The 27,114-nt window shown below is 42.0% G+C and overlaps 1 protein-coding gene and 2 long non-coding RNA genes across 8 annotated transcripts in view; 1 reads left to right on the top strand and 2 right to left on the bottom strand.

Annotated features, from left to right (window-relative positions):
• MAP3K1 (mitogen-activated protein kinase kinase kinase 1) overlaps window positions 1–23,094 on the bottom strand; it is a 77,526-nt gene extending 54,432 nt beyond the window's left edge. For 2 of the 6 annotated variants that reach the window (XM_081517919.1, XM_081517920.1), the window contains exon 1: window positions 21,221–21,724. In XM_081517919.1, the coding sequence (XP_081374045.1) occupies window positions 21,221–21,699 (479 nt within the window). In that variant the 5' untranslated portion in view covers window positions 21,700–21,724. Of the gene's footprint in view, window positions 1–20,148; window positions 20,280–20,761; window positions 20,976–21,220; window positions 21,725–22,818 lie in introns of those variants that run through there. The other 4 variants (XM_081517925.1, XM_081517924.1, XM_081517923.1 and 1 more) reach the window with 4 other exon arrangements.
• Window positions 4,070–6,780, bottom strand: LOC145516584 (uncharacterized). Its single transcript, XR_014061514.1, has 2 exons — window positions 5,407–6,780; window positions 4,070–4,403 (listed from the first exon to the last, which is right to left on the bottom strand). It is a non-coding gene; the product is annotated as an uncharacterized LOC145516584 (long non-coding RNA).
• LOC145516583 (uncharacterized) lies at window positions 21,818–26,154 on the top strand. Its single transcript, XR_014061513.1, has 2 exons — window positions 21,818–22,147; window positions 22,616–26,154. It is a non-coding gene; the product is annotated as an uncharacterized LOC145516583 (long non-coding RNA).
• The last annotated feature ends 960 nt before the right edge of the window (window positions 26,155–27,114 follow it).

Genomic DNA, 27,114 nt, shown 5'->3' with positions numbered 1-27,114 from the left:
TCAGAGCCACTAAGCTCTTTTAATTATAGAAGAAGATGCCTACTGAAGACAAAATATTGATAGGCAGGCATTCGTTAATCTTTATTATTAGTAGAGAACAAACATCAGTAAGAGAAAAAAATGAACTTAAGTCCATTTAAGCATAACTCTCTGTTGGATGCTGGCCTTAGAAACTGGTATCTTTACTCAAATTAGTAAACAGGTACAACCAACAATCAAAACACACCAATTAAAAGTAGGCCAAAGTCTAAATTGAGCTTTAATTTAAAACCACTGGAAATGAAAACTAGCTATTATTTTCATGACTCATTTATAAAGAGCTCTAATAGCTATGTTCAGTTGTAAAGAAATAAATCTTAAATGCCTGAGCTACCCAAGGCAGCTACCTCCAAGCACGCAGTGGGACATGCAGGTGTGAGCCTAGGAGAAGGCCAGAGGAGGGGTGTGTGTACACCCAGGGCAAAGGGTCAGGAGTTTTCACTTTCTTACTACTTCACTTGGTTTCTGAGGAGTCCCACCAGCTGTAAAATGGGAGCAGGGTCAGTTCACAGGGTGAGGAGGGAACTGTGTGCAACTCTGTAAAGCCTCCACGAGCGTTAACACCGACTGTGCACTTCAAGTACATCTCCCGTTCTGCCGGCAAAGGTTTGCGCATGAACAAGTCCAACCACATTTGCACCCTGAGCCTACTCTCTTTTCCGGCACAGTAAATATACTGAAGTCTAAATTTGTGTTTACAAATGGCCTTATTTTTTAAAAATGTTAAAAAAATATTTCACTGATGCTTCTTGCGTATTTTGAAAGACCTAAACAGAATTTAAAATATCATTAGGTACGATTTTTTTACTTCAATAAAAGCCAAGACAAGAAAATGAATAATGGATAATGAAATGTATTCTGTGATGTAACTCAAACTTATCTCTTGATTTTAAAGAAATAGTAAAATATGCATAAAAGATTATCATAGGGTTAAAGAGCCATCTTGGAGTCAAACTGCCAGGGTTCACACCCCAGCTTCACCCATCCACTAGCTGCCAAGTTATCTCATCTCTCAGGGTCTCTGTTTTCTCATCTGTAAAATCGGAATAAAAACGGCACTTACTTTACAAGGATAGGGCTAGGCTTAAAATCAGACAAGCTATATAATGTACCAGTGTACCTCCTCAGAGGAAATTAACTATTACCGCTATTTCCAGGAAGACAAGCACAGCAGGAGAAAGCAGCTAAACGAGGATGGACTAAGGTCAGCTAGGCATGGGCACCCCAGCCCAGCACTACACCGCAGAGCTCAACCTCCTGACAATAACGGGACCTCTCTAATGCTACTCTGAATCAGAGCTTGTACTTCTGAGTTCTAATATACTGTGACCATAAATTCTAGTAACTTTTACCCTTTGAAAGTACTTTCATATCCCACCATCTCATTCGATCTTCTCAAATTCTGGTAGTAGGGAAGGTATCATTATTTCTAGTTCAGAGATGAAGACAGTCAAATTCCAAGCAGTTAAACAACTTAACTCAATGTCCTGCAGAAGTGGTAAGACAGCCCTGGGGACAGGACTGAAGAGCCTGAGCCAACACCAACACTGAGTCCACCCAATAAGCAGCTGGAAAGCAGGTTAAATACCTTTAACCTAAAGCCAGCTGGTGATTCCCCATCCCACAGCTAAAAGAGGAAAACAAGGAATCAAGTATGTCCACAAGGAATTCTTGAATTTGAACTGCAATTTGAGTAGGCTTTTTATTTTAACTGAGACAGTAAAGAAAACTGAAGTTTTGTATCAGAATAATTTTGGTTTTTAAAGTATTATCCACACTATCTAATCTTCAGGTAGTGCTAACTGACTCAAGAGCTCAAAGAAGAATTCTCAGGGAATTCATTTATTTCTAATTTTTTTATCAGTCCTACACAAGTGATCACAGATATATCTTGAAATAGACTAGAATTTTCATAAGGTTCTTACATTAAGTTACAAATTAGAGGTCAAAAATATTTTAGGCCAAGGTCTTCTGTGGTCCATCTTCCTCTCTCAGAATCTTAACTACCTTGGAAAAAAACCTGATTAGGTTTCACAGTTCACTGGTTCTAGAGATCAATTCTAGCCACCAACAAACACCACAACCAGCCCTTCCTGCTCTCTGTCCCATTCCTGAGCTGGTCTCCTAAAAACAACCTCGTGGCTGCTTCTATGCTCCAGGAGCCAAGAACAGTTCAACAACCTCTTGCTGTTTTGTTGATGCTGTTGTGTGTTTAGCTGGTTTCCCTGGTGGTGCAGTGGTAAAAAATCCGCCCACCAATGTAGGAGACACAAGTTTGCTCCCTGGATTGGGAAGATCCACTGGAGAAGGAAATGGCAACCCACTCCAGTATTCCTGCCTTGGGAAATCCCATGGACAGAGGAGCCTGGCAGGCTACCATCCATGGGGTCGCTGAAGAGTCGGACATGACTTAGCGGCTGAACACCAACAAACATCCTTCTGAGCAAGCCTTACTCAGGAGAAGTAACTCTGAGAGACATCCAAAAGGATCCACGCTGAGGAATTCACTCTGCTTCAGCTGCACTAAGCAGCTGACGGTTCTGCTACCCAGGATCCAAGGTGAGACTAGTGATGTTTCACATCCCCGACTTACAGGACAGATTCCAAAATAGTTACCGGGCTGTGGGGTAGAATCTGACATTCTAGCAGCTAAGAGTATGCATGTCACCATCTCCCCCATGACAATCACAGGGGACATAATCCTGGATGACAGCTGGTGATGGCTGTTAGATAGCCACAGTGACCATAGCCTCTGAACCTCAAATTCACACACGTGATTCTAAAAAGCCAAAATCTTATCCCATTTTCACAGGTAAAACAGCTGTAGAAGACAGACCTGGAATGCTGAAATTTTAATGGTTTGTGGAAAGAAGACAAAATATTCTATTTCAAAAGATTTGACACATGTGGCTGCCTAAGCACATGGTAAAGAATGAATCAATATTTTAAATATGCTATTCCTTAAGGAGAAACTTTTTACCAAAGCTATGTATTATTATCAATATTCATAATGCAGACAATCTCCACAATACACAGAAACAAATCCTAGATTAGGTACCTAAAAAATAAATAATTGGTAGCATGCAATTTTCTATGTCTTTGGGCTAACTTTTGCAACAGTTTTATAGGGTAGGGGTAACCCAACAGTATAATGACAGGAAGTCAGCCTAGGAGTAAAGTATGATAAGAGACACACATTCCATCCCGGCTTGGGAAGATCCCTTAGAGAAGGAAGTGGCAACCCACGCCAGTATTCTTTCTTGCCTGGGAAACCCCATGGACAGAGGAGCCTGGGGGGCTACAGTCCATGGGGTTGCAAAGAGTCAGACATGACTCAGCACACACATATATACATAGGTCATCTAAAGTGTCGATTTCATAAAAAATGCAAACCCTTATAAATGTTCAATAGATAATTTATGAGATTTATTTTTAATAAAGAACAGAGAAATAGAGGGAAAAGTGTGAAAGCACTGGCACTACAGGAGCTTTGCTACAGAATTCCGCGTAAGTTGCTCACTAAAGACTCTGTAGTAGCAAGAACCTGTCAGCATGGAATGAAGTCAGTACTTTAGAAAGATGTGTGTGTTTGGGGGGTGGGCAGAGAGGGGGTGGCATGTGTGTGTTGGGCGCCGGGGGGAAAAAGAGACAGAACACACACACATACACACACACACACACACACAATTTCATCTTGGCTCAGTGCGAGGCTGACTATATTCTCTCCTTAGGTAAGAAATTTCCACTAACCTATTATTAGTAATTAAAATACATTCAGTATTTTGGGGAACCTTCAACAAGAATAAAGCATTCTATTACACATGCAATTCTGAACATATTTCTTTTCAAGTTGCTATATTTAGAGATAAGCTGACTTTAGACACCAACGGTTTTATATGTTATCGCCAAAACTTGGCCTAGGAAGTGTAAGGGAGAAGAAGAACGAAGTTCTTGAGCGTAAACCTTTTACTCTTCGATGCCAAAACTGCCTTTACAGACCTAAGTCCCAAAAGTGTAGGCTTTGTTCTCATTTGTTTTGGTATTATTTAAAACTCTTCTAGCAAATCTTACAGTGGAGGGTATGTTCCACTATCCACTTATAAAACTGCAGGATGATTCCAGTTCACATTGTGCAAATGACATTCTAACTGCCTTATTTACTGGTGACAAAACCTATAGCCAGCTATCAAAATCAATCACCACCAGCCAGAAGAATGGGGCTAAAGCAACCAAGACTCAAAAGGACTTTGCTCTGTTTCTTATCACGGCCTTTGTGATGGTAGCATGCAGTATGCGCATGTGTGCTGAGTTGTTCCAGCCGTGTCTGACTCTCTGCAATCCTATGGACTGAGCCTGCCAGGCTCCTCTGTCCATGGAGTTCTCCAATACTGGAGTGGGTTGCCATGCCCTCCTCCAGGGGCTCTTTCTGACCCAGAGATCGAACCCACGTCTCTTCTATCTCTGGCACTGGCAGGCGGGTTCTTTACCACTAGCACCACCTGGGAAGCCCATCATGCAATAAGTGCTCCCAAACAACTGAATAACTGTCACAACAATTGGAACTCGAGAGCTGTGAGTTTTGATAGAAGCAGGAAGGGTCAAGTAATCTTCACTACCAGGAATCTAAGACAAATTACTGTTGGAGGTCCCTGTGCTCAGCACTGAATTATGAGCAGCTTCAGTTGTGTTGATGAAGAATAGTGGTGGGTGAGAGAGTTTGCAGGTGGGAATATGCTTCAAATTGATGTAACCACGATTAAATTAGTCAAAAAGTTCTATTCCAAAACTATTTGATAGTCAAGATTTTCTAGAACTTGAGCTCCAAATTATTAAAGATTAAAAAGAAAAACAAAGATTGATAGTGAAATTCATACTGTTCAGTAACTGTCAACTCTCTACAAATTATGTGAAAAGAACCTACAAAACAGAAATCTGAATTTTCACAATTAGGAAACAATACAATTCAATGTCATTTTTAAAAAGCTTTTTAGTTAAAAAAAGTTTGTATACATATGTATATTTACAAAAAGGTCTTTATAAACATAGAAAAAAGTCAAAGGACTGCTTTGCTTATTAGAGGTTATCCCTAGAGAATATCCTTTCCTTGTGTAATTAAAGTTAAGGGGAATATGTTTTTAACAGCAGTCAAGTTACCAGAATTGAACTTTCCTGGTGGCTCAGATGGTAAAGAATCTGCCTGCAATGCGGGAGACCTGGGTTCAATCCCTGGGTCAGGAAGATCTCCTGAAAGAGGGCAGGGCTACCCACTTCAGAGAATCCATGGGAGAATCCCCATGGACAAAGGAGCCTGGCGGGCTACAGTCCATGGGGTCACAAAGAGTCGGATAAAACTGAGCCACTAAGCACACACAAGTTACAAGAATTAGACTTAAAAGTTATTTTCAAAACTACTCTCTACGCATATTTGCTAAACACAAACATGCAAGCGACTGTGCCCTAATTTATTTTTTCCATTTTTAAAAATATGTTCTCCCAGCATAGTTGTATGCTTTTTAAAAAATAAATACTTATCATCATTTAATGTCAGTTAATAGACATGACTTCTCTGTTTTCTGAGCCTTCACTGCTTTTCATTTGCATTTTTTATAGTTGATACCCAGGTTTTAAACTCCAAGAAATAGTAAGTTCAAAAATCTAATTGTTTTCAATAATCAGAACTAAATTTAGCCATAAGAAATAATTTTCAAATTAAATTTTTGGAATACTACTTGCCAGAGTTTGAAGGGAACAAAAATATTATGTGAGTCAACCTCTTCTTTTCACAGATAAGAAAGAGACCCAGGAGACCAGCCTTAGGTCTTCACAAACTGATGAGAACCCTAATCAATGTCCTACCAATGACATGCTTTATCCCACATTACATAATTTTGAAAGTTGCGTTTTCCATTATTCTAATAATTTCAAAATACTAAGGAAACTATATTGCTCTCAAGATGCTGCATAATCTACACAAACTGCCTTTGTTAAATTCATGGTAACTAGTAAGGGAACTGTAGTCTCTTTACATCATCCTCATCTGTACAGTCAAATGTTACTGTACAAATGTTACTGTACTGAAAGTCTTCATAGTTACTCGCAGTTATATTACAAACAGTTTTTACTGAGTGCTTCTCTGGGTTAAGAATGGTGCTTCATTATCTTATCTAATCACCACCACTCACTCCATTTTCAAGATGAGAAATTTGAGGTTCAGAGAAATTAAGTGACTTTCCTGGAGTCCAGTGACAGGTGAGTGACGAAAGAGGACCTGCCTCCTTGGGCCCAGCATCCTTGTGCTGCCCCTGAAATGTAATCGTGCAGTTTCAAAACCACATACAGGGACCAGGGTGGCTGGAATTCATCTGCCTGAGAACACTTCCCTGTGAGCCTCTGAAACTATGGAGAGCTACTAGAAATTCAAGAGTCACAGCTCCTAGACCGCGGCCTCAGACATAGACTGTCTTGCTCCAGCTTTGATGTAACTCCTCCTTTGGGCCTCCTGACCCACTTCCTAAGGCACTGGAGTTACCTGTCAAACTACAAAGGCTTTCTATTTTGTCCCAAGCACTGCGAGCAGTGTGGAGGCAGAGAGCCCTGCGTGGTTCTCGGGCTTGGTTGCTGAGCCCTGTGTGCATCCTGCTCCCACCCAGACAGGGCTACCTAACTACACTCACAGTTCTCCATATCAGCACACAACCCACCATGGACTTCCAGGCCTGTGTGTTCTCCACACAACCCTGCCCTTACCCCCAGGCCACAGTCTCTCTCCAAGTCCCTTTCACCTGTTTAACTCCTCTGCACTCTTCAGGACTTAGTAGTCCTCCCATATCCTGGAAAACCCTTCCTGTACCCTCCCATTCCCAGCGGACTGGCCAGCCGCACCCTTGTCACCAGTCTGTTACCTTGTTAAACTTCATGGGCTTCCCCACTGCTGGGTCCCCAGCACCTTGGCGCCTAGCTCACAGCAAGTCATTCCAAGAGAGTTCATGAAGGCATGACCCCATGACAGCACTGACAATGGGCATTCACCCTGGCATGTTTACTACTCTGCCTTTCCATTTTTCTAGAAAAACCACCCACAGACCAGACAAAAAGATCTGGAATGACCCTACATCTGATGTGCTTGTTTTCCTATAACCCATGAGCTCCCCGGCACCTTGCCCACGGAGGCCGGGCAGCTGATATAAACCTTGTGATGGATGCACCAAGGCCACAATCAGCCTCTGTGCTCAGTTCAGTTCAGTTCAGTTCAGTCGCTCAGTCATGTCCGACTCTTTGCGACTCCATGAATTGCAGCACGCCAGGCCTCTCTGTCCATCACCAACTCCCGGAGTCTACCCAAACCCATGTCCATCGAGTCGGTTATGCCATCCAACCATCTCATCCTCTGTCGTCCCCTTCTCCTCCGGCCCCCAATCCTATCCAGCATTAGGGTCTTTTCCAATGAGTCAACCCTTCGCATGAGGTGGCCAAAGTTTTGGAGTTTCAGTTTCAACATCAGACCTTCCAATGAACACCCAGGATTGATCTCTTTTAGGATGGATTGATTGGATCTCCTTGCAATCCAAGGGACTCTCAAGAGTCTTCTCCAACACCACAGTTCAAAAGCATCAATTCTTCGGCGCTAAGCTTTCTTCACCGTCCAACTCTCACATCCATACATGACCACTAGAAAAACCATAGCCTTGACTAGACGTACTTTTGTTGGCAAAGTAATATGTCTGCTTTTAAATATGCTATCTAGGTTGGCCATAACCTTCCTTCCAAGGAGCACTGAGCAAATCTGTTCTTTGATTTGAGGGGTCTTGGATTACTCTGGGTGACAGCAATCCAGTCGTCCCCCTGTAGTCACAGAACACTGGTGCCAGGACCTCCTGCGGGCACCAAACTCTACAGATGTTCAAGTCCATATACTATAAAACCGTGTAGTACAGTCAGCTCTCGGTACCTGCAAGTTCTGCAACCATGGAAACGGAGGGTCGACAGGATGCTGCCTGGCACCAAAATATTTCCCCAAGACTGTACCTCCGAAATTTTAACACAAATTAAAAGAAAAATCTGATTCACTTTACCATAATGTATTATAATTTTAAAAGAATTTTTCTTTCTAAACACTTGTTCAGTAAGACATGACTGTATATGGGATGACAGAGGAAAAACTTCTTAAAAAGATTTATGAGGGGTTTTCATTAAAAAAAAATATTTATTTACTTATTTATTTGGCTGCACCTGGTCTTAGCTGCAGGATTTTTACTTGTAGCATGCAAACTCTTAGTTGTGGCATGTGGAATCTAGTTCCCTGACCAGGGATTGAACCCAGGCCCCCTACATTGGGAGAAAGAAGTCTTGGCCAGTGGACCACTAGGCAAGTCCCTAAAAAGGCCTAAAAGTGGCAAAACTAATTCAGATACCAAGGAACTTTAAATCAAAGAGTTCAGTAGAATTCACAGTACGTATCGACTTCTGGGTAAACTCTGGGAGACAGTGAGGGACAAGGAGGCCTGGCGTGTTACAGTCCATGGAGTCGCAAAGAGCTGGACACAACTTAGTGACTGAACAACAACAACTGACTTCCGCAAATAGTCATATTTATATTTAATACAATAGAATACCAAAAATTGCTCATTGCCGGGGGAATAAAAGCATATTAAAAATTATCTCACAGCAGAGACAAAATAAGTATTCTAGACAGAAGAAACAACATTTAGCACACTGAGAGAAAAGAAGGGTCAGCCAGGGAAACAAAAATGTGAACCTAGCCCTGAATGACTGGAGCAGGGTGTTGAGGAGAGGGAGCTGAGAGGGGCGCAGAGCCAATTACCACGAGCTTCTGAACTACATTAAGGAGTCCGGACTTTATCCTCAGGATGAAGAAAAGTTTTTCTTTTCTCTCTGAATTCACTTATTTAAAGATAGAACAGAGCCATTCAAAATTGTAGAGCACAATACCAACACAGTTTAAAGTGAGAGAATTAAGTTGAATTGTTCTATTTAACTTACACCAATAAATATCTTAAAAGAAGCAAACGTAGATTTTAAGATTTATTAAGACGCTAATGACCCAAGTAACTAAGAGAATCTAAGTTGAGAGTGATACTGTGTGATTTTCAGGTTGAAAGTTATAGTAACATATATTTCAATTAGACAGCAGCAAATACAAAAGCATCTTTTGAACTGTACAGTATACTGTATGGAAGAGTTCATTCTATAGCATTTCATCATTCTCCTGGTCTCAGTTTGTGCATAGAAGGCATGCTGGACACCAGCAATTCACATTACATAAATTATCCACCACTCACAAGGTGTAAAATCTATATTATACATGTAAAATATAGAAAAAAACTATATATGTATAATATGCATGAATATAAATTATTATTGAATGCCAGAAACAGTGCCAGTTATTTCTGACAGACTTGGAATTTCCCACCTTTGCCACTGATTAAGTATCTGAACTGTTTAAGCCTGTGTTTTGGTCTCTTCATTTTTAAAATTAGAAGACTGGGCTAGATTTTGTCTACTGAAGTGTCAAGATCAGACTTCCATAGTAGAAACCTCACTCTAACGGCAGTGTAGAGAGCGATAGAGGAGAACATGTCCAGGAGCCAGAGGCTGGTTAGGAAGGAGCTTTGCAAGAATTGGGAGGTGACAGAGGCCTGACCCTGGGTTAGCAGCTGTGGGGGTGGATTCCAGGGCTAGCAGACAACTGACAACAATAGAACTGGAGACTGATTGGATGCTGAGGGTGAGAAGGCCAGCGTAAGAGCACAGCCGCTGGGGAGGTGGGGGCAGGAATTAAACCAATGGCACTCCAAAGGACCAGGGGATCTGACCAGGAGGGTGGAGATTCAGTTTGGGTGTGTGGTGGCTGCAGTGCCTGGCTGAGCTGCACCTCCTGGAGAAACTAACCCAGAGGCAGGGGGATGCAGGGTTCTGTCACTGAAGCCAAGGTATTTTAGGCACCAAAATATTATAAAAAACGATTCAGCAAAGACACAACTAATAGTCTTCTGATGTATCTTTCTCTCCAGTCAATGACATTATTTAAGGATCTTTGTACAGAACTTGAAATGTGATTATTTAAGAATTTAGCCCTTTGTGCAAGAGTAAGATCTGAAATAAAGAAATGTATTTGGGAATGTTGAAATATTTGAAAATTTAGTATGTGATAAAGGGGATACTTTTAATCAATAAACAATGCTGCGACACCTAGCCAATCATTTGGAGAAAATAAAGTTAGGGCCTTAAACTTCAGATATATCAGAGACTATTTTTTTTTTTAATCTATAAAGGGGATACTTTTAATCAATAAACAATGCTGCGACACCTAGCCAATCATTTGGAGAAAATAAAGTTAGGGCCTTAAACTTCAGATATATCAGAGACTATTTTTTTTTTTAATCTATAAAAACAGTATTAGAAAAGACTGGTGACTTTTTATAATCTTGTGGTAGGTAATAATAATAGCTATTACCTACATAGCGTTCATCATGCACCAAGCACTGTTTACAGTGTTTATACAAACACTTTGTCCCTGCAACAACTCTGAAGTAATATCTTCATTTTATAATTGAGGAAACTGAAGTGCAAAGAAGTTAAGTAACTTCCGAGGTACACTAACGACAATGGTGAAACTGACTAGAATTCAGGCATCTGTACTCTGAACCACTCCACAGCACAGTCTCACTGTAAGACCATTCAGAAAGAGAGGGAGAGAGAGAAAGAAATGAAATCTGAAGGAATATTTAAAGCCTCTATATGGAACGACAGTATAGTTGAAATTCATAAATCATAGCACAAAAGTAGAGGAAAACATTTCCAGTAAATTTTGAGCTAATATTCTAATACATAAAGGATACTTAAAAAAAATAACTCTCTCATGTGTGAAAGTCACAAAAGAAGTAGGAAATTGTTAATAAATACAAGTTGTACTGTGATGATAAAAAGCTAAGAAGTGCAAATTAAAACACGAAACCATCTTTCATAGACTGATAATATCAAACACTGGCAAGAATGTGAAGCAACGAGCACTCTCACATACCGTGAGATGAATATAAGCTGGCACAATGTTTTACAGGGCAATTTGACTACATGATAAAAATTTTAAATATACATAATCCTTTGACTCAGCAGTTTTACTTCTGGATATTTATTTTACAAAACCAAATGCACAAATATCTGAAAATGTACATACAATGGTAGTCACTGCAGCGTGATAAAACAATCAAACAATAAACAATGTTTAAAAAGAAGAGACTGGTTAATGAGACAACCAAATGATGGAATGTTATGTAGTCATGAAAATGACAGCTCTACGTTCATTGTTAAGATAATAAACAAAATGCTATTAAGAAAAAAATACTGTGTAGCTGTCTACATAGGACTGTTCTTTTGTTAAAAGATAAATAAATGTTTAAAATAAATTGTTCTGTTGCTTTCAAAAGAATTGTCTAACCATCTTATTAATGAAGCTTAATCTAAAAATTCTGAATTCAGAAAAATCATAAGGACCTTATATAACAGTGTAGAAATGCCAGTGTGCCAGAAAAATTGAAACGTATTTTCAAATTTCAAATTAAGTTTATACTGACATTAAAAGTTTTTTAGGAATATTAGTATCTACATTAATTAATAAGTCACATCTTTTTTTTTAATCTAAGGATCAATGAAAATAATCTGATTTATTACCCAAGAAGAATTTAAGAATATCAATAAAATCCAGGTAATAAATAATAGGTACAGCCATTAATTATTTTGAAAGAGGAAAAAAAGAAATGTGAAATGTTTTTCTCAAAACACTCAACATCTTAAGACATGTGAACATCAAGAATCCAACCCTTTCGCAAGCAGCCATCTTATTAGACCAAAGTCCTCACAGTAATTAAATAACTTGGTCAACATTGCAAAGCTGGTGCTTACTGCCTGATTTCTCAGTCTAGCTAGGAGAAAGGGCAGTATGTATTGGTGGTGGTGATTAACTATTAAGGCATCTTTTTTTAATTGTGGGATATAAAATAACTCAGGCCAACAAATAGAGCAAAAAAACTCTGCCACACAGCCAATCCAAAGGACGTTTGTAATGAGCAGCATCCAATTTTATGTAATTCTAAAGAACACTTCATTTATTCAGCACCAAGGCTACAGGACCACCTCTTCCAGATAATTTAGATGTTTACCAATTTGAGGATCAAAATACTTTCTACCACTACCATGGGCTGAAAACTTCTTAATATGTTATAAGCTTTCTAACTTAGTTGACGGAGTGGAGGGAAACAATCTTGCAAGCCACAGTCATTATCATTATGGAAAACAAAACCAATCATATAATCTTGACCACTCTCCTTTTACAAATAAGGAAGCTGATACCCCAAAAGTAATGTGGGAAAGTGCTGTGATTTAATAAATTCATAATCTTAAAGGTGATCCAGGTGTGTGGAACCAAACGTACCAACACCAGGTGGCCCCCAACTGCAATGTTCTAATGTCCTGTTAGCAGGTCCCTTTCTCCTCCCTTCTTCTCACCTGTCAGGTCTCTGCCTATATTCTGCCTTTAGGGAATCTGTCTCTTGCTCAAAGTATGGGTCTTCTAACTGGCTGCTTTTAATTGCTGCACATACATTAGGGACACCAAATAGACAAGACAACAATAAAAATAAAGAAATGTCAGCAAATCCTGAGTGAATGCCCTTGGAACTCTTCTAAGTATAAAATCAAAGAACTTCAAAGCACAGATTTTGTTACAGGCCCTTCGGCAGTTCAGAGCCTCCTTTTCTTACTTCTTAGTGCTAAATCATGTTCCAGATAAAGGAGGCTACCAGGCTTAGTTACCACCAGAAAACTTTAAAACGTTTTCTGTTAATGTGGGTTCTTGGTTCCTGAAATCTCACACAGTACTTGTCTGGCAAATCTTTTCTTTAATGCAAATGTGAACTATTTATCCCAAGTTGAATCATTATCAGTAGCAAATTCATAAATTTTGGCTGAAGTAGGGTAATTGGGACAAAAATCCTAAACGTGGTATCTTAAATTTAGATAACATTCTGAGAACTCAGAAAAAGGAATCATTGTATTAATGCATAACAGCTCCAGGTATGTATTTATTTACACACATATGCACACACACATGCACGCGTGCACACACACACACACTTTCAACTCCCTGATAAGAGCAGAACTAAATACACAGAGCAAACACTTCCTCCTACAGCATATTATCATGCAGTATAGCTCTTTCCTCTGTACCACATTAAGCCATCCTACTTCACCTGTGGCACTTGGTGCATCTAATACTTCAGATACTTCCCAATGAATCGATCACACACTGACAATTTGGAAACACCAATCATCTAGGCTTTTGCCATTTAACCCCATCTCAGCTAAGTCTTGATTACATCTGACCAAAGAGGAAGAACGGACAATCCACTGGTTTGATCTTGCAACATCATAACTACCTGCATCCACTTATTCAACAAATTCTTACTGAGGATCTACTCTGGGCCAGGCATTTTGCTAGGTTCTGGGTTCCTACCCAGACAGAGGCTCTGCCCACTTATGTCCTTTCAGTCTTCAAGGGAAGGCAACCATTCACCAAATGAGATAAATACAAAATCAAAACACTAACAGTAAGGACATGGAGCTACAAAGCCAGTCTAGGAGATCAGTGAAGGAAGGCTTCCCTGAGGAAGCCTCAGTGAGCTAAGATCTGAACAGGCAGGAGCTGACTCAGGACTGGGCAAAGTGCTCCAGGAGAGAGCAGGCGGTACCACAAAGGCCTTATGGCAGAGGTGGTATGCTGAGTCAGGAAATGAAGGCAGCCCTGCTGAGAATAAGGGCGTGTGTGTGATCAGAGACGGGCCCAGAGAGGCAGCCAGGGGCTAAACCAGGCAGGGACTCTGTGGGATATCTTAAGAATTCTGTGATCTTTATCCAAATGGAAAGCATCTGAACGTTTTAAAATTCAATTTAATTTACTTTTCTACAGGAAAATTGCCACACTCAGATTTACATTTTAAAACGATCACTCTGGTCACACAATATGGAGAACCAACTGGAAGGGAGGAAGTAACAGAGAGGGAGCAAGTTAGGAGGCTACTATGTTAGATCAAATGAGAGATCACGGAAACCTGGACTAGGAATACGGTAACAGACCAAATCACCAGCCTCTGATAAGGAACTGATGACTAGGAGTTGTCAAGGGTAACTCCTAGGTTCTGGTCCTGCCATTTCATGAGCAGAGAACTCATGAGTATGAGTAGGGCAAGGTGTAGAGAAAATCCTAAATTTGGTTTTAGATACCTGAGTATGGATGTGATCTGTAGAGAGGTGTGGCATCTAGGAGACGTCATGGCTAGGAAAATAAACTCTGCACTCATTCATGAAAGGCCATAGTTGATCTAAAGGCATTAATGAGACTGGGGTGGGGGTGGAAGAGAGGAAATGACAGAAGGCCTGGACCTGAGGATGTTCTAGTATTAATGCTCAATTAGCTGAGGAGCCATTAAAGAAGGGTTGGCAGGGTTAAGAGGACGATCAGGAGGGCTTACCCATCAGCACAAATAACTAGACACTCAAACCCCAGAAACTCAATTTTCTCAATACTTGACAGTTTACATATGGCTCCAATTACTTTGTGACTACATTGGGTTATTAAACTAATTCTGTAAGGTTTACATTATATAAAATTGGTCAATATTATTAATCACTGCTTGCTAAATACCAACTACTGCTACAAAATACCAAGCGATACACCAAAACTCATAAGAAATAGTTCCTGCCTTCAAAACTTGCCTTAAGCTAGATTATGATTAAAATCACATCACAGTAAGTCATGAGTTAGTCTATCTTCTGATACACTTATTTAAAAACTAATTCATCCTAACACTTTGGGAAAATTAATTCACCCTAACGCTCTTAGAAAAGACCCTGATGCTGGGAAAGATTAAAGGCAGAAGAAGAAGGGAATGACAGAGGATGAGATGGTCGGATGGCATCACCGACTCAATGGATATGAGTTTGAGCAAGTTCCAGGAGATGGTGAAGGACAGGGAAGCCTGGTGTGCTGCAGTCCATGAGGTCTCAAAGAGTAGGACGCGACTGAACAACAACACTCACATGCATCCAATATTCATGGGTGCCAGACACTAGTCTAGGTGATGGGCAATGGCATAAAGAATAAGACCGAGTTCCTTGTCTGTTAGCAGTTGATATTTAGTATTCAGAATGCTGTAAGACCAGTTTGAAGATTATTTGATGCTTTATCAGTTGAATGGTTATTTAGGCCATAAAGAAAGGCAATAATCCCAACTATTTATCAAGAGTACAATCTCCACCCCGCCACCCCGATATCTACCCTCTTCTTACTCCACATACACTCAATCATCATGCTTGCTGTGACACTTAGTTAACACGCTAACTACAGCACTGTGTAAGCTCCAGGCACTTGCTTCAGTCTTCGAGAGGTCTGAAGGTCTCATCAGTAATTCCCAGGTGACAGACTGCATTTTCAGAAATACACGCTTGGTGGGTCTTAAGACTTAACAGCTCTTGGCTCTCTATAACATCTCAATCTATTAAACCAAACTAACCAGACTGGTTATTTCAAAGGATTCTATCGCTAACAGTACAGAACTCCTTTCCATACCAAACATACCTAAACCAACCCATAGGCCAGAGTAAATGAGACAAGGATATCTTCTTGATTATCTTATAGCCTAGAGCATATGTTTTCCAATGTTATTTTCCTAACTAGCAGAGTTGCTTTTACTAATTATAAAGCCTGAATTTTAAAATCAGTGCTGGCAGATTCTCAGTTTCTTGCTTTTATACCCCCTTTTAAATTTTCTCTTTCAAGAAAGAAAAAAAAAAAATCACATCTGAACTTGCAGTTCCATACTCATACCTTTTGAGTATAGGTATAGGCAGAAATAGTTTGAAAGTAATCTGTATCTAAATTCCTTTTGCCATTGCTGTGGAAATGGAAAAGCTACAGTATCTATCTGTCCTAAGAAAGGGAAAGACACCAAAGGGAAAGAGCAAAAACTAGCAGACCAAAGGTACAAGCAGAAAGCAGAACAAAGCTTCCACCTTTAACGACTGTCCTGGAAGGTCAATCATTCCTCAGAAAGCTAAGGAAGCACTACTGTCTTCACTGCAGAGATCCAGTGTGAAATGCTGTGGGTGAGATTCAGAGCACTAATCCTGAATCATTCCTCAGAAAGCTAAGGAAGCACTACTGTGTTCACTGCAGAGATCCAGTGTGAAATGCTGCGGGTGAGATTCAGAGCACTAATCCTTAATCTAGGTGCCCCTGTCCATCCCCACGTCTCTTACAACACTTAACATGGTAGTGTGAAACCTTTCCTAATACAATCTGCCCGCAGAAACAGAGGCTGTGCATTGAGGACATTTTTCTCTACCACCCAGAAAATCACCTCGCAGAGGTTCATAAAAGTTGGATGAATGAAATCTAAAACAAGTACAAACGGGTAGGGTCTGACTCTACTGGAACAGTTTCCATGTGTGATGATTAAAATGAATGTGTGATATTATATTAGCTTCTTTATTTCCTTCTACTTATAAACCTCACAAATTAAGAAACCTAAGAAACACTCAACACTAATCAACCATTCTCCTTGACTAACACAATGAAGTGATCTAAGTACAAATCATTTATTCTCCTTGCCTAACATGATGAGGTGATCTAAGCACAGTTTACCTGTAGTAAGTATGAGGCTAGGTTACAAACACCATGCTTTATGGACACGTCTGGAGACAAATGTATTGGCAATGGCACTGGGTAGAAACCTATCAATCTCACATTGACTCCTGAAGGACGACTTCCTCCTTCAAATCATTAGTCTGGTCATTAATTTCTAGAATAAAGTGGAGACAGCAGAGAGGGATGGAAAGAAATGGACTGTGCAGTGAGACCGTCATAGACTGGAATCCTAGCCTGTTTTCCAGTTGTGTGATCATGAGGCTTTAGCATCACACATGAGTTTCTACCTCTTGAAAACAGAAATTACAATACACTGGAAGGCTGCAGACATGATGAAATGAGCTAATATATACCTTGCCTGACACACAGAAGGCAAGAAAAGCGACTATATAAAAGCACTTCTACTTGATCAATGAACATGTTTATTAACCACAGCAAAAATCCTCTTATTTTCTTGCAAGAACACCCAACTAGCACAGTTAGCTTTGCAGTAGCATTTATAAATGAACATTTACTTCAATTCTGTTTCTGATTATTTCTTTCGCGTTTAAAAATGTTCTTAAATTATTTCTTAATAGTGATTGAGAATAGGGTTGATTCTTAATAGTGCACATTTCCTCACATTAACCTTTACCCATTTACATTTTCAAGTAACTCTAATTTTCAGCTTAGGATATAAAAAGAGACCAGGACTGAAGAAAATAACCAAGTCTAAGGAATATACCTGGTACATCTGATATAGCAAGGCATTTCAAGGTTAGAAGTGCAGTATACTGTAGCTCTTAAGGAGCCTCTGGAGACTAACACTTCTCCATGCCACATTCTCCTATTGCCTTCTTCAAAGAGAAAAAACCCTCAACCCAAGAAAATTAGATACAAAATGTAACAGTTGTGCCTTCTAACTCAGAGAACTTCTGAATGCCCCATGTTTTTCCTCAAGGGAATCCATTCCCTATTAACTGCCCCAGCCACCCCAGCATTTCGCCTGGAATGCTCCCAGCAACTGTCAAGGGCTGATCAGCAGACAGCCTAGGCAAGCTGTAGCTGGTTCTTTTGCCCTTGTTGAAAGCAAAGAACACTCCTTTCATTCCATATTTTGAAATCTTCCAAGTCAGTAAGTCAGCAACCATTTCTAAAACGTGCAACATATGCTTGAGGTACCATAGGAGATGTGAAAAAGAATATCAATGAACAGGGCTACTTCCTGGTTTTTTTTTTTTATCTAGCAAAATGGAGTTATTATAGCATATTGGAAATAGTGTATTAAGGAATGTTGGTTAACCAGTCACTCACGCCAGGATCAGATATGAAAAGAAAACTAAAGTTGGCAACAATTCTAGTTCTAACATTTCCCTTTCAGAATTATATTTAATAATCTTTGAAGAATGCATTCATTTTCTTACCTGATTCAAAATAAAACTTGGAGACAATTCCTAACAGCAAAATTTACAAATTCATGTAAGACTAACTTATGTAACTACCTCTGTCATTTTATAAAATCACCAATTTTTTTTAAACTTATTTTTGGGCAATAATTTTCCTACACCTCCTTTAGTAAAAAGTCACTAAATTATATTTTTAGTCCAGAAGCTTCTAAAAGGAAGTGAAAGCTGAAGGCTATATGAGGATATAAAAGCAGCCTATGAAACAGCTTCAGTTTTAAGCAAAAACTAACATTAACAAGTACAGCGTATCTTGTTCTTTCTTGGGGCCAGCAAATTGATAGTTAGGTTTTTTTTTTAAGTTACAAAAATAGGATGGAGTAATTATATCTACCAAACTCACAATAGCCTGTTCAATGGAGAGTAACACTGTAATTTCTCTTCAAAGACAGTAAATAGGAAGAAAAAGCCCCTAATTCTGTAATAGAAGGAAAAATCCCAAACCCTTGGGCGCCACTCACAGGCAAAAAACTTTCACTGATTTCAGTTACTAACCTGAAAAAGAGGGGTGGACTTAACATCTTCTATTTTTAATATCAGTATTATTTATATTATTTACACTACAAAATTGTATTTTCCACAATTTCAATTTCTACACCCAAAGATCAAAAACTGGAGGAAATTATGAAATTTAAAAACTTTAGGAATTCTCTTTAAAAAATACGACAGGTCTTTAAAACAGACGGGGTGTCCAGATGTACAGTACTACTGAAACATAAAAATATTTCAAAATCTCGATGTTAGATGATCCTACTAAAAAAGTATGAATGTAACTATTATCCAAAAAGTAAAGTTCAACTGTGATTTTACTGCTTACAGTCGAAGTGCTTATACCAACAGATTCAAATGAATTTCAACCCCATTAACAAGGAAATATGGAAAAAACTCACTATTTCAAAAGTAAAGGAAATCAATATTTTACTATAAATGAAATGTTTATGTATAACATTTGGGATGAACAAACAGCATTCTGGCCAGTGAAATTCATTTTTGAAAATGATTTTGCTATTATTTCATATACCGTGCAATTATAATCCACCCCTACAGAAAAGGGGAGAGGGAAAACTAGGTTATAAAATGCAAAAATTAAACATGGATTACTCACTCCCTGAATTCCATCTGCTTTCACTTTCGTCCTCTTATTTTGTGTGGAGACAACACTAAGCATCTATACATTCATTTCACAGTGGTTCCTCTTCTACTATATTCATAGCTCGTTAAGATGCCTAGAATGCTGAGGCTTGCTAAATTATTTACTGCATCCAAAAACTTGGTCTTACGGGAATAAGACAAAATTCATCTCTCAAATTCAGGGTTTAATATCTTTAACTGGACCTCACTTGTAGTAACAATCGCCTACAATGAATTATTGCAGTCAAGGTCTAATCCAATCTGCAAAGGAGCAGTAGCGTAGAGAAACATAACCGTTGTAAGACTAAGCTACACGTATAAGTGCACACAGAAACTAGCACAGTCACAAGTCTCTGTGCCTCTCAACATTGCCATGGCACACTGCTGAGCACATTTTTAGGGTTCCCTCCCCCGCGAGGTGGGGAAAGAGAAGGGGGCAACTTCTAAGCAGCCATCAACAAACTGTGGTTTTAAACAAATACTCAAGTTGACCCCCAAAGTGCCAAATCACTAGATAATTAACGAAAGCCAATGATTCCTACTGTCAAATTCGTTTCACAAGGGAAACCAATACAAGGCAGTCTTTAAAACACTCAGAATAAAGGTCAGGAAACCCTACAGGGAAACGGGTGACTATCACAACATTTCGAGCAACTCAAAATACCCCTCAAATCTGTGCTCTGCATACACTAGTTAGATGTTAAAACAAACAAAAACAAGGATTATGGCTGTCACATTTAAAAGAATTTCCTTAAACAAAAATCTCTAGTTGCCAAGAAAGAGGCCAGGAACGGCTGGCCTGAGTTACCTTGCACATACCGTAACGCGCAGGCAGCCCAGACTCCGAAGCACACCGCACTGGGTCCCCCGGAATCCCGCGGCGGCCCGTGCAGCTGCAAGGAGCAGGAAGCACCGCACCCGCGCCGCGGTCCCCAACCACGCCGGAGAGGCTGCGGGGAGTGGGCACCACCGCTTTGCAACTGAATGGCTGACACATCCGGTCCTGGCTCTTACACCACTCCGCCAAACGCAAACTTCAAAGGCCAGATTCAAACTCCAAACAGAAGTCACTCCAGTCTCCGTGGTGCGGTCTGCATTCCCCAGGACACTAGGAGCCCCTTGGGGGACGCGATTAAAAAACTCTCCGTCCTAACACCCCGCAAGCCCCCGAGAGCTTGCAGCCCGTCAGCACGCACCACTTTGACAGGCGTTACGGAGCCGTCCACCCGGAACCCCCTGCGGCCGCGCTCTGGGCGCGCCGCCTCCGTTCCGGCCCGGCCTCCGGTACCTGCCTAGAGGGTCTGCCTGTCACGGCCCGGGGGACCCCACCGCCTTCTGCGCCGCCGCCTTCCGGCCCCCCAACCCGGCCTGGGGCAGGGCTGCCCACCTACGCCGCCCACCTACACCGCCCGCCCGCAGGCTCAGGCCTCACCACCGCGCCCCCCGGGACTCAGGTCCGGGGTCGCCGCCGCCTCCACACTGCTGCTCGCCTCTTCCAGCCTGACCCGGAGGGCAGCGCCAGGGTCCCGTTCCGGGGCCCCTCGGAGAGCCCCGACTCCAGGAGCCCCACAAAGCCAGTCCGGCCCCCCACACCTTATCTCAACTGGTCCAAGCAGCGCGGCTCGCACGCCTGTCACATGTCTGCAAACAATAACAAACTCTCCAGCACGTCCCCGCCCCGGGCCCCCGTCCGGTCCCCCAGGCCAGGTCCGGGGCGCCGCTCGACGCTCGGAAGGGTCAAAGGGGGTGCCCGAGGGCTCGGGTCCCGGATAGCCGCGCGCAGCCTTGCTTTGCGGAGCCCTGCGACGCCCTGCGCGATGCCGGGGTTCATTCATTGCACTAGCCCGCCCGCCCCCCAAGTCCCCGCCGCTCCCCGGGCCGCGCTGCTCACCCGGCCGGGGCCGCCGCAGTCGGCTCGGTGGCGGGCGTCCGCTTCTCCCCCGGCTCGGCCCCCGCGGGGCTCCGGGCGCCGCTGTCCAGTGCGGCCGCCGGCTCGGCAGGGTGGGCGCCACCGCGGCTCGCGGCTCCGTGGGGCGGCGGCACCGCTACAGGCTGGAAACCGCTCCCGCCCGCCGCCGCGTCCGGAGGCTCCGGCGACGGGGAAGTGGAGGAGGACGGCGGCGAGGCGGCGAGGAAAAGCGGCGGCTCGGGCAGCTGGTCCAGCTCCACACTCCGCACTTTGCGCAGCTGCCGCCGCCTCCAGTCCGCCCGCTCACGGCCCCCACTGCCCGCCTCCCGCAGCAGCCCCGCGGCTGCCGCGGGCGCGCTGCTCGCCTTGAGGGCCCCTCTGCCGCCGCCCGCTTCGGGGCTTGCCGCCCCGGCGCCTGGGAATCCCGAGGACGAGGCGCGATTCCCCGCCGCCGCCGCCATTTTCTCTCGCGGGCTACATTCGCTCGGCCCCTGCGAGGGAGGGAGGGGGCGGGGAGAGTGCAGGGGGCGGGGGGCGGGCTCTGCGCCTCTAGCGTAGGGCTGGCTGCGCCAACTGCGTGAGCGCGGCCCTTCGGACGCCCGGCCGGGACTGACGGACGGGCGGGCGCGCGGGGTTCAGTTGGGGGAGGACGGCGGGCCGCAGGTTTCGGTGGGGAGCGGGCTCTTAGCTCAGCCCCGCGCGAGGGCCGCCGAGGTGGCTTCTGAGGTGGCCGCTGCGGCGGCGCGCTGGGGCTCGCGCGCCTCACCCGCCGCGCCGCCAGGTAGTCCCGGGCTGCACCGGCGAGAGGAGGAGCCTCGGCGGCAGAGCTCCGCTTCCTCTCCGCCGCAATCTCGGCCCGACTCGGCGGCGCTCGCCCTAAGGGAGTTGCAATTCGAGATTTGATGGACGGTGCGTTGAAGGGGGCGCAAGCCAGAGGGTCTGCAGCCTGTCATTCGCATGCCCGTTTCAGTGGGCGTCGGGGAACCCGGGCGCGGACCAACCTACCCCCGCCCCCGCCTCTACTCCGCGTGGGACGCGCAGGTGGCGCCCAGGGCGCTCGCCTGCTGCAAAGCGAAAGAAACCCAACGTTCAGCTGACGTGGTACCGCGGACCCAAAACACAAGTTTATTAAAAAAAAAAATCTTTCTCATCTTTTGCCACTCCCAGATCGTTCTACAAGTAAAACAGAAGTTTCTGGAATATCGTGTTCAAAACCTGTAATCACAGGTTTGGGACATCCTCTTCACCCACTGTTCCGCCCCCAGCTAGAGGGAGACGGAGAGGACCGGGCAACGGGGTCGGGAGGGTGGGGGCGGTGGTCGAGAGGAATCGTTATAAATCTTTTTCTTTTTTTTTCCTCCGCTGTCTTTGGGAAAGGCAAATATGCAGGACCACAGACAGCATGTTTGGGGAAGGAACCAGGAAGTGCTGGCTGCTGTCATCCTCCGCCAGGTTCTGGCCCTCCCCGAGCCCTATGCCTCTGGCTGCACGTCCCTCTTCCCGGCAGTATCGGGCTGCCGTCGGGTTCCCTCCGCCCCCACCCCCGCGGAGCCCGAGCTACCCAGTGCGGCGTCACGAACCTTGCTAGTCCCTGAGGGCGTCTGGCGATAAGATGCTTTGGAATGGAAAAAGCACCATTTACATGTTAATGATTTTAGACCTTTACTTCTGGCTTCCGTGTCGCGTTTACTTCTCCCCTCCCTTCTTTTCCTCCAGCCGGTGTGTCTGTGCTGAGAAATCTCCCTCAAGCCGGGAACAGAGTCCCTAGATTTATTTTATGAATAAGGAATTAAGGCGGGGGTAGGGTGGGGGAGCGTCGTGGAGGGAGAGAGCTGCTCAGGAAGAGAAAAGAGAGCGCTAACTTGTCAGTGTTCGTATATTTAGACAAAAGTATAAACTGTCTACAAAATAATTCCTTTGATTTCTTGGAAACAGATAAAATGAAAACCTCCTTCTTGGCTATAAATGGTAAATGAGGAGGATGGTAATATCCGAGGGATTTTTAAAGCGGATTCAAATTTCATATTAGCTCAGTGTTAACTGCTACGAAGTCTGCCATAAGCTAGTTTTAGTTACATCCAACGGTACAAATTTTGAAACTTTAGATAAATCTGTTAAAATTTGAAGTCTACAGTTAGGCTATGATTATACAGTCTTTTAATGGTAGCCAAGTGTATCATCCAAAGCAAACAGTGGTTATTTCCTAGGTCTTCCCGGATTGTTACACCCACCAAAACCTACATTGGGAAGGATAAACTTGTTTCTTTCTTATTTAGATTAGAAACCCTTTAAATTTGCACCCACATTCTTAGTTAACTGTAAATGAGAAAAGTAAGTAGATGCCTTCAGCTTTTCAAAATTGTTCCAGTTTTGAAGTTTGGCCAGAGTAGCAAAACAGAACGGGATCCAGTAAAACATTTACTTTAGCCTCTTTATTTGTGTACAGTGATGAAACCGGAACCAAGTGAGAAGAGCACAGTAGTATCAACTAGCCACAGTCTCTGGCCTCCATCCATCACACCGCCATGGTGAAACCTTAAGTGCTGGTCTTTTACCTGGTTTTTGGTGCTTTGAGTCATTTCCCCCTTTAATATTTTATGTATATATTCAAGTTGTCATGCACCTTGCATTGACAAACTTATGTTTTAAGGAAGAATTATAAAGGATGTGCTTGACTGAAAAGGGTGTTCTTCCTCCATCATATGTTTATATAAAGTCTTCTTTGAAAACACTTTAACCTGTGGAATTGCTACCATAATTTTTGCATCTTAAGCATGGTTAAAATTCTATCTCTAGTTTGGTGCTGCTGGGTCCTGCTTTATATTACTGCATAAAGGCATATGTCAATTGCCTTAATTTGATTTCTTTAATGACATAAAGGAGACTTGTGACTCTTCCAAGTTTGCTTGTACACTGAAAATTCCAGTTCCTATTTCCAACCTCTTTATTTCTGTTCTCTCTCAGACACAAATGTTGCAGTAATTTCATTTATGCTATGACAACTTTGGTAACCTTTACGTCAATATTTTACAGATCACTGCTTCCACATAGTGCTTCTGGGAATCACCTAAGTCATACTTCTGTTCCTACATCACACTCATTTGGAGGATCCAGTTTAATATTGGTGCATTTCCTTCTTGTACATAAACATCACTGATTTAGAATGAACAGATTTAATAGGCACTGGCAGAAATATTTCAGTCTGTGTATCATTCACCTTGTATTTCTTAAATACCTACTATGCACATACAAGAAATTTTCTTCTCTTGAGATATTGCTTGTTGTTTTTCATATTTACAAAAGTAAGTAAATAAAACAATCCATTTGCATATATTTTTATTAGTGGGTATTTATCAAGTTGACTCTGCTAGAATTTCAGATCCATCTGTGTGTGGGGTTTCACTCCTCTGTGAGATCTTTGTCTTAGATAGACATAAATAGTAAGAAGATAACCTTGAGAATAGAGTAAAAGCTGGTATCCTATCAGAATTATAAATATTATTATGGAATACTTGCAGGAGAGTTGGGGCTAGAATTTGGTTCCTCTGTGCTCTTTCCAGATACCATACTTTCCAAGTGTTTCCAGATGTCCTAAGTCAGGAAATCTTGTCATTTATGGGATAGTTGACCTTTTGCAAGTATACTGTAGGTTACATTATAGTAGAAAGCTTCTTCACCAACCTCCACTTACTGACTCATCTAGTAACATATACCCATCATTCCTGGTGTGGTGTGCAGCATGCAGAGGGATGCTGCAGCATAATGAATGCTCATGATACCTGCACACTTCTGCTCCCACCAGGTGAGTTATGGTCCCCAGCGAAGCCACCATATTTGTTCCCAAATCTGACTATAACTGCTGTAACTGTCCTTATGGAATTTAACTAAGTCCTATTAAACATGACTATGTAAGTGCAAAACAAAAGTCATTCTGATGAAAACTAAGTTAAATGCTTTGAAAGAATGAGTGAAAGCGAGACACTGAAAAAAGTCTCTGTCAAACCAGTTATGGATACGAGGATTGTGAAAGAGCAGAGAAAAAAGCATTCAAATCTATAAGAACTTTGTACATGTCTCTCAGTTTTCACTTTGCTTGAAAGAAAATAAGAGTGAAAACTGTAGACCATGAGAGATGTGAGAAAGCCTCTGGATAGTGGACCCATACTAAAAAGACCAAGGCCCTCCACCCAAATACTGGTTAAAACCCCCAAACTATACAAGACAAAACCCTGTTGCTTATGTTTTAAGCTAAAGGAAAATATTTTATACTATATATATATGAGATTCCTTTTTATTAACCAGCCATCTAAATATTTTACTTGCAAGTATTTAAAATCAGAAACTAAATTTTTGTAGTAAATAATGAAAGCCAGCTGAATCGGGATTTTATATTTAAAAATACAACTGCAACCAATGAAATTTGATTTATCTCACAGTTAGCCAAATTCTACTTACCTTTACAACTCTGAATGATTCTTTGAATTCTGTTGAACCCTGTTGGTTGCTCTTTTTTGATGTATAATGCAATATTCTTTTTCTGTTTAAGTTTTATGGCTTAATCATGACTATCATTTTTGCAAAAAAAAAAAAATATTTGGAGACTTCATACATTTTTCCAAGGTCCTCCTGTAATATTCAATTTCTTTCTTTGAATCAATGTCCTTGTTGGTTTTCTCTTCTTTTGTGGTCCACTGGTCTAACTCTGCTAAATCCTATGCTGACAAGACCTTACACATGATCTAGGAAGTTTAGTATCACTTCCGGTGGTTTAGTCAACTTCTGCATCTTTTGCAGCATTTGTTTCTTCATTTTGTAATTGATTTGCATTGTTTTGGGGTCAAAACTGCTAAAGAGGTATACAAGATTGATATCCACTAGAGCAATGCCATCTAATAAAATGTAATGCAAGCTGCAAATGCAAGGCTCATATGTAATTTTAAATTTCCTAGTAGCCACATTAGAAAAACTAAAAAGAAGCAAGTGAAATTGATTTCAATAATATAGTTTATACAATATATCCAAAATGTTACTTTTTCAGTATGTAATCAATATATAAAATATTACTAATGAGATTTTGTCATTATTTTTTTACTACATCTTTGAAATCCAGTGTGTTTTTTACTCTTCAGAGCATATCGAACATCATTTGAGTCACATTTCAGATGCTCAAAAGGCACATGTAGACAGTGACCAGTGTTATCAGACAGCACAGCCCTAGGGCCATTATACCTAAGACTTAGGAGTTTTATGGACCATTAAATGTCCGGTTAGGCCTCCAACGCTTTAGTGGTTCCATATTACATACAATATAGAGTGCAGATTCCAGATTCCTTTTTTCATTCATTGTGTATAATTACAAATATCCACATTTGTATGTTCAGGAAATAACAAATCACAATTGATATAAATTAGTAACATATAAGTTAGCATATTAGTCTTTCTATCTCCAACAGCTAAAGTTTCAAATAAATTTCAGGCACCCTTGTCAGTTTCTTTCTTAACTACAGTTCTGATTCTGTCCCCTCTCCTCAGACTCTTTAGTGGTTCCATGTTACATAGAGTATGGAGTCCAAATTCCTTCTTTCTTTCATTCATCAAATATTAAATGCATTTGCTCCTGTGTGCTGGGCACCACTCAAGGTCAAGGAATGAGATCAGCATAGACCTGCCATCTGCCTTCATCACACCCCCAGCCTACCACCGTTGACTGTTGGGTTCTCAGCACAGTTCACCCTGTCTTGTACCTGGGCTCCCACCATAGATATCTGTTCCCCAGGTTGGGAGCAGGTCATGCTATCTTTTCCTCCACTCTTTAACCTGTGAGCCCTCTTCTTCTGAAAACCCTTAAATCCACTCCATCCCCAAACTCTGGCCAC

Source organism: Giraffa tippelskirchi, chromosome 8 (genome assembly GCF_054371585.1).
Source record: "Giraffa tippelskirchi isolate mGirTip1 chromosome 8, T2T-mGirTip1v1.2.pri, whole genome shotgun sequence".
Classification (NCBI taxonomy): domain Eukaryota; kingdom Metazoa; phylum Chordata; class Mammalia; order Artiodactyla; family Giraffidae; genus Giraffa; species Giraffa tippelskirchi.
This window is presented reverse-complemented; position numbering and strand designations above follow the sequence as displayed.